Source organism: Amaranthus tricolor, chromosome 11, assembly GCF_026212465.1.
Source record: "Amaranthus tricolor cultivar Red isolate AtriRed21 chromosome 11, ASM2621246v1, whole genome shotgun sequence".
NCBI classification, from domain to species: domain Eukaryota; kingdom Viridiplantae; phylum Streptophyta; class Magnoliopsida; order Caryophyllales; family Amaranthaceae; genus Amaranthus; species Amaranthus tricolor.
The window spans coordinates 17,976,614-17,989,546 of record NC_080057.1 but is presented as its reverse complement, the minus strand read 5'-3'; the positions used below and the strand labels follow the sequence as shown (position 1 = coordinate 17,989,546).

The 12,933-nt window shown below is 42.6% G+C and overlaps 1 protein-coding gene across 1 annotated transcript; it reads left to right on the top strand.

Annotated features, from left to right (window-relative positions):
• Window positions 1-250: 250 nt before the first annotated feature.
• LOC130827040 (putative cytochrome c biosynthesis ccmC-like mitochondrial protein) lies at window positions 251-5,482 on the top strand. Its single transcript, XM_057692672.1, is given in 3 exon segments — window positions 251-2,417; window positions 2,449-2,477; window positions 2,479-5,482. Coding segments are annotated over 3 exon segments (789 nt in total). The 5' UTR covers window positions 251-1,714; the 3' UTR covers window positions 2,536-5,482.
• The last annotated feature ends 7,451 nt before the right edge of the window (window positions 5,483-12,933 follow it).

The window sequence follows — 12,933 nt, the reverse complement described above, 5'->3', positions numbered from 1 at the left end:
ACCCGACACTTATTCCCAAGCGGAGGGAGGAGAAGGTGCATCAAATATGGGAGCACATGATGATGGCCTGCCGGGATCCTCTCATCTCGCCCCCGAACAATCAACCTCGTCTTCATTGAATGGCTCTTTTCAGACTAGAATCTCTATTTGATTAGAGAAGCTTGGTTCTTACATGACGAGGAGGGTTGGGTTCTTTCTTTATATATTGATTGAGTCTGGCTAGCTAGTTTCGGCTATCGGTCACGGGAAAGCAAAAACTTGTATATAATAAGTAAAGACTGGGTCGGTCGAGACTCTTTCTTAGTCAAGTGGGAAGACAGCACCGAATCAGACAGACACAGAAGAAGATCATCCGACCGGCGAGATAGTTCGATTTCTAGTAAACTAACTGATAATCCAAGTCGTAAGTACGAACCACTCAATGAGAATCTCACGTCAATAAGCTACGACTACGAAACGAATTCGATCGGGTTCAGCGCTTGAAAAGCTATCGAAGAAGAGTCAATTCAATGCTCAAGTCAAAGGGGGGAGTCCACTTATTCTATATTCAATAGAACACTGCTTCATATCTCAATCTATAGAGAGAAATCTGTGGCTAAGAACCCTTCAGCGGACTCGACCAAGAGGAAGCGAAAGATGACTCGACCAAAGGCTCAGCCGACTGAGAAAGTTTATCAGTCGAAGGATAAACTGAATTCAAATCTCATTTGCTTGTTGCCGGTTTTTAGCCATATCAGTAAGGCTAGTGAGCAAGTTTAGGTTTAGGAATAGGAATGATTCTTAGGAAGCAACCTCTTCTCTGTCATACTCAGAGAAGCCTTCCTCATCCACCTCGACTTCGCTTGAACGATTTCCCATGTAGAACAAGGCTTGCTGATGTCGTAGGTACTGAGCATAAAATCTTGGGAGACATCGTTCGGTAAGTTTCCGTCCACGGCGTTACTCTTTTTTCTTCAATGCTTAAGTCGATCCTGCTTACAGACTTGCTTGAAGAAGAGAAGAAAGCAATTCTTATGCCCAAAGACTCCCATGCCTTTCTTGGTCGGACCAACCCAACCGGTGATTTCCGACAAGTCTTTCTTCATTAAAGTGGTGAGAAGCGGAACTACAAGAAAACTTTCTTTCTCTTTATGAATAACCAATTAATTGTCTATGGGGATCCAACGCCTAGTGATCTTCTATTTATGAAGACAGAGACTATCTCTTTCAATACCTCTAGTACTATTTCTTCAACTAGGTCGGACGCGCAAAGCGCTCCACCGGAACTAGACCTACTCTTGGATCATATTTGCAATGAATCCACCAAATGTATGAAAATGACCAATAGGCAGTTACCCCCAGAGTGGAACATGCCTGAAATTGTTCGTGCAGTAATCGGCGAGGACGGAATTGAAATGCCGTCCTTGCTCACTGCAGATTTTTCTGATATTATGTTACACAAGGATAAGAGCTGGTTATGCGAGGAAATATAAAATTTTATTGATCTAATCAACTATATGTACTAGTCTGTTTGGAAAATTAACTCTATCCTACCTATTTTTTTTTAAGTCATCGCCCATAACGCTTTTCTTTTTTTCGGTATGCCGCTCCGCGAGCAAGGAGCGAAAACAAAGCAAGGCGCGGCAGCCCTCTTTTTTTGGAGGAAATCTTTTGATTGCGTATTGAATATAGATCCATGTCTTTCTTGTTCCACTAGCTAGGACCAAATTATCACATGTCCGTTTTGTTATTACAACCTTCTTTTTTGATGTCAAAGACCAGAAGCTACGCGCAAATTTTCATTGGAGCTTGGTTGTTCTTAACAGCGATGGCTATTCATTTAAGTCTTTGGGTAGCACCACTAGATTTTCAACAAGGTGTAAATTCTCGTATTCTCTATGTACATGTTCCTGTGGCTCGGATGAGTCTTCTTGTTTATATCGTTACGGCTATAAACACTTTCTTGTTCCTATTAACAAAACACCCTCTTTTTCTTCGCTCTTCCGGAACCGGTACAGAAATGGGTGCTTTTTCTACGTTGTTTACCTTAGTTACTGGGGGGTTTCGGGGAAGACCCATGTGGGGCACCTTTTGGGTGTGGGATGCTCGTTTAACTTCTGTATTCATCTCGTTCCTTATTTACTTGGGCGCGCTGTGTTTTCAAAAGCTTCCTGTAGAACTGGCTCCTATTTCAATCCGTGCTGGACCGATCGATATACCAATAATCAAGTTTCCAGTCAACTGGTGGAATACATCGCATCAACCTGGGAGCATTAGCCGATCTGGTACATCAATACATGTTTCTATGCTCATTCCAATCTTGTCTAACTTTGCTAACTTCCTCTTCTCAACCCGTATCTTCTTTGTTCTGGAAACACGTCTTCCTATTTCATCTTTTCTCGAATCTCCTTTAACGGAAGAAATCGAAGCCCGAGAAGGTAATTTACTTGCTTAATGCTTGCATTTAAGGAATACTAAAACCTAGTTCACTCGCTGAGTCTTTTTGCATCCATGGCCGAATGCTTAAAGCGCGAAACCTATAACAAAAGGGGTTAATTCGTAGGTTCGATTCCTGCTGGATGCACGTTCAGTTCGAAAGATGAAAGCTATTTACAGACTGACTTATGGAACGCCAAAGAAAGTTTTAGACTGATAACCCGACATCTTTTATTTAGAAGAGCTCCTTCGGACCCTTGTAATGCCTTGATCTAAGGCGAAAGCGAAGAAGAGTTCCTTCATAATAAGATCAGGACTGTAAGACTCACTCTTGCCCTTGAAGTACCTCTCTGGTGAGGTTATGAAATAGCTCGACCAGCCCTTGAACCTAGCCCTCGGAAGATTTGATTCAATCTGCTAAGCTGTTTAGATTGTCTTTCTGACTCTGGCAGGGAAGAGTGCTACTTACCCGACAGGGAAAAGAAAATGACTAGCTGGTAATCCCTCTTAACTAGTAAAGAGTCCTCTCCTGCCTTCTCTTCCTCTTCTTTTTTTTACTGTAAAAGGCCGGTTAACTCCTACTGTAGATAGATGGGCTTACTCGCTATTTAGTACCCATCAAACCTAATAGAAACAGCCTGCCTAGTCCGAAAGCGCTGAAGTGACTTCTGCCGCTAACTTCTTTCTTAACCTGAAGGCACATGGAAAGAGTTTGTTAGTCCTATAGATAGAAATATATACATATTACTGTCTAAGAAAGTAGTCTTTTAACTATCAACTCCTGAGTACCCAACTCTAGTAGATGCGGGCAGAAAGACTTTTAAAGGAAAGATAAGATATACAGCCTAGTTCCTCTTAGTCTTACTGTCCTTCTCTTATTCAACAACTGGCTTGTGCGCCGAACACACCGATAGAGTGTGCTTTTTTTCTTCTTTATTTTACGGCGTTTAAGGAGTCTTAAACTTAGTCATTAAGGGGTTAGTCGCTAGTAAGACCAATCAACTTTCATTTGTTGTTTTCGAAATAAATCAAAGGAGATATCTCGAGAGGGTTCTTTTTGCTGCTAAAAAAAGGCTCTGGAAGCGGTTTTTGCTAGGATGAATGCAGGATAAGAAATTCTTCTGTCGGGAGGGGTTATAGAAAACATAGTTCTGCTGGTGAAATGGTTGCTGCACCGACTGCACACTGGACTAGTTAATCAAAGAATGCGCTGCTGGAAGGAGGCTGGGATGCTACCCTTGTTTCTGAAACCAACTGGATCGATGGGTTTCACAACTAGAACTGGCTATAGATCTCGAACTGAAGCATCCGCCTTTGAAACCTCAACATTTGGTTCCGCTATCACGCCTATGCTCCCCAAGCGGACTTTCATAAGGTGCGACGTGTACCGGGCAATCAATCGGAGGCGCTCTGCTGGGCGAATGGGAGTCCTAAATTCCCCCCGGGGGATGACCTTGAAAATAGGTGACGTCACATACCATCCATCTGTGCTAAGAAAGGTTATATGTATAAGGGCTAAGTTTCATCCGTAGTTCCGTATGCCTCAGCTAAGGTAGAGTCATAGGCAAGTGCAACAACACTAGATTCAGTGCCGATTTTGTGGCAATCCCATGGCTACTTTTTGATTCGGATTCATACCCGGTGGGATCGACTTTCCCGAGTCCAAGCACAAATAGCGGAGATAGCTGTGGGAAAAACTGGAGCAGAACCATTCGTTGGAGATAAAGACTCCGATCGGTCAGTTGCCCTAACGGTGGCTCCATACAGGTGAAATTTGGTTCTTAGGCCCGTTACGGGAAAGTTTCACTTCGGGTAACCAATCTGTTGTGTTGTCTGTCAGGACGATGACCCTTCCTAGAAGGGGCCCTTTTTCCTTTTTTTTTTCTGGAACTAGCACACGGGCTCTCGATCAGCATAAATAGGCGGTGTGGATAGGGTAGAAGAGAACCGGGCAAGACCTCATAGCTATGCCTGTAACTATGGAAGTGGGAATCCGGGGGGTCACAATAGTGAAAGATTCGGAAAAGGATTCCTCTGCTGAGAGATCCGGCATAACCACTCACGAAAGCTTTAATCATCTTTGCAGACTTCATTGGTTGTCCTTTAACAATCCTTAATAGTAGATCCAATTCCGGAATCATATAGAACTAAGATCCCAAGGATTTTTTTAGAAGCCAAGATGTGAGACAACTCATATCTGAAGTAATTGATGCACATCTTAACTTGTTGCGCTTCGAAGAACTCTTGCTCACAGGAGAGTTCCAGATTGCTCCATATAGCGATAAAGTAATCAACAGACTCGTGTTGACGCTGCTTGGCTTCCGTCAATTCTGTCACGCCTACACTCCTGTGGGTACTTTCTAAGTGTTTTTGAAACCGAGCCACAAGACTATCCCAATAAATCTTGGATTCACCCAGGAGTTGCTATATCATACAAGGGCATCCCCTTCGAGTGATTACACAAATTGTCGAAGACATAATGCTCCATTATTCTTAGAGGTCTCTCCGCAACGAGAAAGAAAGTGTGCCAAGTCTTGCTCTGGGTTGCCAAAAGCGTTGAACATACAGAATGAAGGCATTGCCTGGGTCTTCTTTGAGCTAAAAGTCATTACTCTATTATGATTGATTGCTAGAAGTAATAGAAGAGAAAGGAATAGAAAGAGGAGATCTCAGCTCGTGTGAGCTGATCCCATGTAGTTAACTCGAAATGAAATGGAAATGAGTGACTCTCGGGTGAACCGATTGCTTCAAGATAGGATTTGCTTAGCTTTCTTCATTAAGCGAAGCTTATGGAAGTTTACTTACTCACTTGATAGAGTGAGGTTATGTAGTATCTTAAGATTGGGCTCTGAGTGTGGGCTGCTATTCTCTACAGTATCTTATCAATCGTACCCCGACCAAGATTCTTGAAGGTAAGACACCTTATGAGGTTTTCTTTGGTTCTACACCGCAACATGGTCAACTTAAGGTATTTGGGTGTCTTTGTTACGCTCATAATAAGCCTCGTACAAAGGAGAAATTTGCTTCAAGGAGTAGAAAATGTGTCTTCCTCTAATATTCAATTAGTCAGAAGGGTTGGAAAGTATTTTACTTGGAGACTCAAGACTTATTCGTTTCACGAGACGTGCGTTTTCTTGAAGATCAGTTTCCTTATTCGTCGTCTACTCCCATTGATGTGTCGGGTACCCCCTTGGATTTGACCCCTGTTGGACAGCTTGATTTGGAGTTACCTAGTTCGTCTGTTCCGTGTACTGGTCAAGGAGGGAGTTGCGGTGATAGGGGGAGTTTCAACCCGCCCAGACCTGCTGTTCGGTCAGCTCCTACAGCGCCTATACCAGCCAGTGCAAGTCCTTCGCATGATCTTCCTACTGTCTTGCCAGCGCATGCCAATCCTTCGCATGATGCTGCTCCATTTTATCGCCTCTCGTCCCAGCAGCCAGCGAGTGAGCAGAGTGCTTCTTTAGGCACGCAGCAGCAGCAAGGTATTGTGCATGATGATCGCGAACCATTGTCTAATGATTCTTCGGATGTTGTTGGTAGAGGTCATCGTATAAGTCGTCCCCCTGCATACTTGTCGGATTCTATATGCCATTCTGCTCGTTTTACACCCTCCATTTCGACCACCAAGCTTCCATCGGACTCCTCAGGTACGCGTTATCCTATTGCTAATTTTGTCCAGTATAAAAATTTTTCTTGTGGCCATAGAAAGTTGTTAGCTGCAGTTACTTCTAATGTTGAACCCAGTACTTATAAAGCAGCTGCAAAAGAAGAACGCTGGCGGAAAGCAATGCAGGATGAAATTATTGCACTTGAACGGAATCATACTTGGGATATTGTTGATCTTCCTCCTGGCAAGAAAGCCATTGGTTGCAAGCGTTCAAAGACTATCTTAGTTCTTGCTTCCATATGAAAGATCTAGGGGTGCTCAAATCTTTTTGGGTGATTGAGGTAGCCCGTAGTCCTCAAGGATTGTTCTTGTGCCAGCGTAAGTATGCTCTTGATATCATTTCTGACACCGGCTTGTTGGCGGCTAAGCCTGCTTCTTCTCCGATTGAGCAAAATCATCGACTTGCTCATGCTACTGGTGATTTCCTTGTTGATCCTGAGCCTTATAGGCGTCTTCTGGGCCGTCTCATTTACTTGGTAGTAACTAGACCTGACTTGGCTTATGCTGTGCATATTATCTCTCAATTTATGCATCAACCTCGCCAAGAGCATTGGGAGGCAGCTTTGCGGATTGTTCGATATTTAAAGGGCACTTCTGGTCAAGGTATTCTTCTTAGTTCAGATAGTGACTTGTCCTTGCAAGGATGGTGTGATTCGGATTGGGCTGCTTGTCCTCTTACTCGTCGCTCTCTTACTTGTGAGTTGAAGTGGTTGAAAGCCCTTTTGTTAAGTCTTGGTGTTCACCATCCTAAGGCCATTCCTTTATTGTGTGATAGTCAGTCTGCACTCCATATTGCTCGCAATCCTGTATTTCATGAACGCACCAAACACATTGAAGCTGATTGTAACTTTGTGCGTGATGCAGTTCAAGAAGGCCTTCTTTCTCCATCCTATGTTCCCACTACTCATCAGTTGGCTGATCTCTTTACGAAAGCCTTGGGTAAACAGCAGTTTTATTATCTTCTTGCCAAGTTGGGCATTCTTGATCCCCATGCTCCAACTTGAGGGGGGGCGTGATAGAGTATATAACATATCCTGGGGCTCCAACCATCAGCTTAAGCTTTTGGTTGAGTTGGTTCCTTGACACTATGCCTACTTCGATTCCGTTCAAGTGCAAAAATCCCTGTCGAGGACTAAGGTAAAGGTCGGAAAGATATAGTTTACAAGATCGACCCTTAACTCACTGATTGGAGTACACCCTTCCGCCGCCCACTAACCTAGGTGGGATACTCTCAACCTTTCTTAAATGAAAAGTCCCACAACAGCTTATGGGAGATCTTCATGATCCGTTCCATTACTGTTGACGTTAAAGCCCCAGTCAACTACTTAAGACCGGGAAAGCCCAAGAGGCGAAGTCAATACATTCGAGAGGAACGTAGTAACTCGACTGTAAGGTAGTTGACTTACTCACTCAAAAGAGTGAGGAGAGGAATGTAGTCGCTTAAGCGAAGCTTATGGGGGGAGGGCTCTCAAAAAAGTGGGACCTATGAACGGAAGAACACAACAAAGATGATGAAATGAAGAAGAATGAACGGGAGGCGTCGGAGGAAGGACTGACGAACTACTTGCTTGTCTTTGATTGAGTACTTTACTGAATTGGGGTTCTTTCTCGTAAGTGGTACACTTACACTCTGCACGCATACTCACCTTTTTATATACGTCTACGTTGATAGCCTTTCGCAAAAAGCTCTCTCTACTAAAGACAGATACGGTTGTTTCAGGCCGAACCAAGCCCGGATCCAGCTGAAAAAGAGAATGGAATACTCTAAGATGCTTCATAACTACCGCTGCCTTTCTTATTATTAGTAAGATAGGGCGAGGAGTGTAATTCATAGTTTCGAAGAGTTTTCCATTGATAGGGCATTAAAGGATTATTCTTTTAGGTTTTTTCCTTTTCATGTATAGCGCTTATTCTAAAACAAAAACATGGAAAGTTAAGCCCTATTACTCAATAAAGAAAAAAAAGGACATTATTGTGATGGATTTTACTTCTCAAGTATTGAATGAAGTCTTTGCTGGCATATTTTTAGAGTGTTCTCACAGGTTCCGAAAAGGAAGAGGGGCTCATACATTCTTTGCGCATGTACAGAACTGAGGAGAAGTTGACCAGCTCATTCAAGCAGACGTCTTTGGCAAAGTCTCCACTCTATCATGCTTAGGTAAGCCTTATATAATATAAAAAAATTTATTGATGATTACTCGCAGGGTATATTTCTTAGCAGAGAAGTCCGAAGTCTTTCAAAAGTTCACGGAGTTCAGAAGTTTAGTAGAAAATGAGCCTTCTTTTTCTTTTTAAAAAGTAAAGGCAAAGAAAACTATGTTTGAGGACAGACTCTGGAAGAGAATACACATCACAAGAGTTAGTGCTTACTTGAAAAGCACGGGATTCGCGGACAGTTTACGTGCTCTTATACTACACAGCAGAACGAAGTCGCAGAGAAGAAGAGTCGACATCTTATCTTAGCGAAACTGCATGATGACTGAAGCCCATGTCATCAACAGATTGCGCCATACTAGGTTTTGTACAAGAGAAAGCCGTTTCAGAGTATTTGGGGGCGTTTGCTATGTCTTTGTGCCCGACCCGTTGAGGACAAAGTTGGAAAAGAGGGTCATTAGTCCTTACTTATTCAAGTAAGTGAATAGGAATTCCCTTGTAATCAGAAAGAAGAAAGCCAAACAGGACGTTTCACCCCTTACTAGAAAGCTTCCCGTGAGGAAGCCCTCCATTACACTAGCCTTAAACTAATGGCAGACATAAGAAAAGCATTGGTCTAATAACAGAAAAGTCATAAAGCGTCAGTCTTCTCCTGTCGTCAATCTTATTAGTCGTTGTCTCCACTAGCTGTAGAGCGAAGCAAGGCATTCCGGCTAAAAGCAGCAGCAACTAGAGCATCCCGTCTGAAGGCCGAGGACAAGAAAGCAAGTCTGCTAGTCTGAAAGGGCTAGCTAAGACAGGGCAGCTAGGCGGAAGGCTAGTTCCCGGCAACTGCTGGCTGTCAACGAATAAAAGTCAACTAGCAATGCCAGCTTCTAAAAGATTTAGATTTGAATAAATATTTCCTTCCATTCCAAGGCCAGTTCTTCAAGTTCTGGAGTTCCATTGCATTAATGAATCCGGCTGGAAAGAAAGAACTACACCTACTATCGCTTACAGCGCCTTCTTTATTTCATAAAAAAAGTAAGCTTGGGTTCCAAACCTTTTGATATGCGGTCTTGCTATTCTTTGTTTGTCTTGTGCTTGCGCTATCAAGTCACGTGCCTAGCTTCCAAAGAATTAATTAATGAATATGGTAGAGGAGCGAAAGTAGCCGGCTCCATAGTAAAAAAGTAGAAAGTAGGCCGCTCCCATAACCACCCGGGAGGGTAAGGCATCCAGTTAAGGATGGATGATTACGCTTCTTCGCCTTTGACGCCTCAATTGAAAGCAGGTTCCGTAAGTCCAAGCCTAAACAAGGCAAGCCAAAAAAAAAAGATGATTTTCTTTTCCCTCGCATCGATGTTCTGGTGGACAAGACTGCTGGACACGGGATGCTTTCTCTTGATATAAGCGCAGATCAAGATGGCCGAAGAAGATCGAGAGAAAACAGCGTTTATCGCCATATTAGGTAGGAGGGCACGTTCTGTTACAAGGTGATGCCGTTCTTCGCTCAAAAGAATTCCGAAGGCCTCTCTTCCCCTTTTTGCCTTTTTAATAGCTTGAGACAAGTACAATGAGGATCAGAACCGGGCAACTCCTTTTAGTCAAGCGCAGTTGAAATGCCAGTCAGGAAAGCTCTCGGAAAGTTAGGAAGGACAGGGCAAGCTGGCTGACCCTTCCCTTTGCTTTCAATCTGTCTTGTGCCACTCCAGCTTTCACTCAAGCCATTCTATTCTTTGAAATTTTACTTCTTATCTCGAGCCGAAAATGGAGTATTCCTTGCCTAGAAACCACACCCGCGGAAAGAACGATTAAAAAAAGATTTTCTCGATGCGAAGAAGAGTCCCACTCCTATAAAAATTATCCACTCAGCCCACGCTTTGAATAGCCTTAGCTTATAGTAAAAAAAAATATCCCTATTTATAAGGAAGTATTAAATAAGTCATTGATAGTGGGCATCAAGTGATTGAAAGGAGGACGCCAAAAGAGAAGGTCGGACACAAAGGAGCGTCTTCAACGAGACCAAGGGCAGTGAGGGCGATCGAAGTGAGAAAAGATGGCATATTTATGAACCCGGGAGTTATTTTTTCACTTTCGAGCGTGATGTAGCTATATGTTATATTAAGCCCATCCATCCGATTCGACATCCTATGTCTCGAATGAGAGCTGGCAGATTATGTCACACTAGTCTTTTTGGCCTTATACCTCCTCCTTTCAACAAGAAGCATGGCAAATAAAAAAAAGTAAGTTATGGATGACACTCTTATTAAGGATAGAAAGAAGGGGCAGACCTGACGGAGGAAAAAAAGAACTACTGTGTCAGGCCGCTTGAAAAAAGAAAGTCTCACTCCAAAAATTTTCGGCTTTGAACCTTTGATCCGGGGGTCCCTGTTCTATCCACTAACCATGAAAAAAAATGATTGATAGAATGGCGCTGTAGGAACCGGTCGGATTCGAACCGACGAATAGAAGTTTTGCAGACTCATGCCTTAGCCACTTGGCTACGGTTCCCTATCAATTAATTCTATGTCCGACTTTGCTTCACAGGGCGAGACCAAGAATAACAGATGCCGGAATGCTTTGGGAGAAAGGACACAACATAGGTGGAGATGGATTTTAAGAAAAACTATATAAAACTTGAGAATCTAAGAGTTCTCCCTACCTGAACCCTTTCCGTGGCGACGGTATAAAGAAGCATTTAGGGATTTCTTGATGATCCATGATTACACAGTTGATCAAGCCTCTGAAACCGGACTCTTTCTTCCCTCTCGATTCCATCTATACCCCGAAACCGAACCTGAAATCTGAATGACCTGGAATTCTTTTCCAATTTAGTATATTAACTAATGGGGACACCGGGAGGGAGGAGAGAAAAGGCCCCGTCTTACTTTAGAAGCAGAGACAGGAATTGCTACTTGAACTAGAAAGCATACTACTTAGATAAGAGTTCTTCATGTGCACATCCCGTAGGCAAGGAAGGAGATTAGTTGAAAGCCAAGTCATCGACTGGCCTATTTCTTTGTTTCAACGAATCAAGTACAAGCCATTATTTTCCCTATATGTTCAAAGTGAAAACTCCCTTTCATTCTTGGAACTGACTTGCCCGTTGGAGAACTACCGAACTGCCTTTCTTGCTTTCATCCCTTGTGGGGAACTATACTGATAATTGTGTATAAAGAAAAGAGGAGGCAATGAAATTTCTTTAATTTTGCTTCTTTTTCTTTGAGGATAAATTTTTTCTTATCTTGTTCACCGAAGCTAATGATTTGACTTGATATCTTCTACCTTAACCGCCTATTCTCGGATTTTATGCATCTATCCTAGCAGCTACCCCAAGAATTCCGAATTCCGTCTATTGCTCTAGGGTAGGGGTTCTTTTTGAGATGAAAGAAAGCTAGCTCCTTGCTACGGCTATTCAAAGCCCTCTCCCCCGTCTTCTAGAAAGGAGAAGTCTGCTCCATATTTTTTTTTTTTGTAGTAAATCCAGTGAAAGCAAGCAGTTCAGGGATTAACCTTGATTAGATCCTCTGATCTTACACTAAGTGATCACTGTAATAAGAGATGTTATATGAATGTAAAGCAAGCGCTATTAGGACAGTTATTTTCAAATGAAGGATAGCTAGATTGCTTGCCACAGGTAATTGAGCGAGCGTAGCAAAGGTTATGTAATATCAACATCTTTAGATGTTGGTTATATAGTATCAACAGCGAAGCTTAAGGAAAGAAGTTGTCTATAAGCCAGGTGATCTTGTATGGCTACATCTTAGAAAAGAAAGGTTCCCAGCAAGGTAGTTTACTTACTCACTTGATAGAGTAAGGAGAAAGAAGAAGCTCATGCCAAGGTATGTAGTCGCTTAAGCGAAGCTTATGGAGTGATGGACCTTTCAAGATTGTAGAGAAGGTTGGAAGCAATGCCTACAGAGTGGAGTTACCAGCAGAAATGGGAAATGTGTCAGCAACCTTTTGAGTGACTTTAGGTACCCATACTTGTCTGACCTGTCTTCTTCTAGTAGGAGATTTGGCACCTTACTTTGAAGATGCACCTGAACCAGCTGAATCAGATGAGGCTGCATTCCAACCAGGGGAGAATGATGCAGGAGCATTCTGTCCAACTAAGTCATCCATACTCTTTGTACAAGAGCTTGCTGAGTCAGTGGCCAAATCATCAAAGCAAGACATGTCAGCAGGTCTAGGTGGAGGCGACACGTTGGAGATAGAGTTTTTATCCCTAATTAGCCAAGCTAGCACCAAAACAGAATTGATTATACAAGCAGATTAGTAGACTAAGACCTCTTTCTTGAGTATCTATGATCTCCTTTTCGTTAAAGGAAATCGCAGTTAAGGTTGTTTACTCGCTTACTTGTTAGAGTAAGGGTAAAACTGTCATTTTGGCAGCTACTGTGTGAACATCCGGATTGTTTGGAGTATTTTTAATGCTAGCTCAGCAATTGGATGGTTATTACATTTGGGTCCAATAGGATTTAAATCCAATGAAGAAACCTCACTATAGGATGGAAAAGCAGGCAGCAGCAGCAGCACAGTAAGAGCAGCATTTTCTCATTATTTGAGTCTGTTTTTGATCATTTTGCCTAGGAGAAACTTGTGTAATTCGACCTAGGTTTCTTTTCTAAATTAAGTTTAGACTAAGTAAAGCCTACTTTGTTAAGCTTAATCTATGTTTAAACTGTAGAGATTAAGCTAGCCTATTTATATGG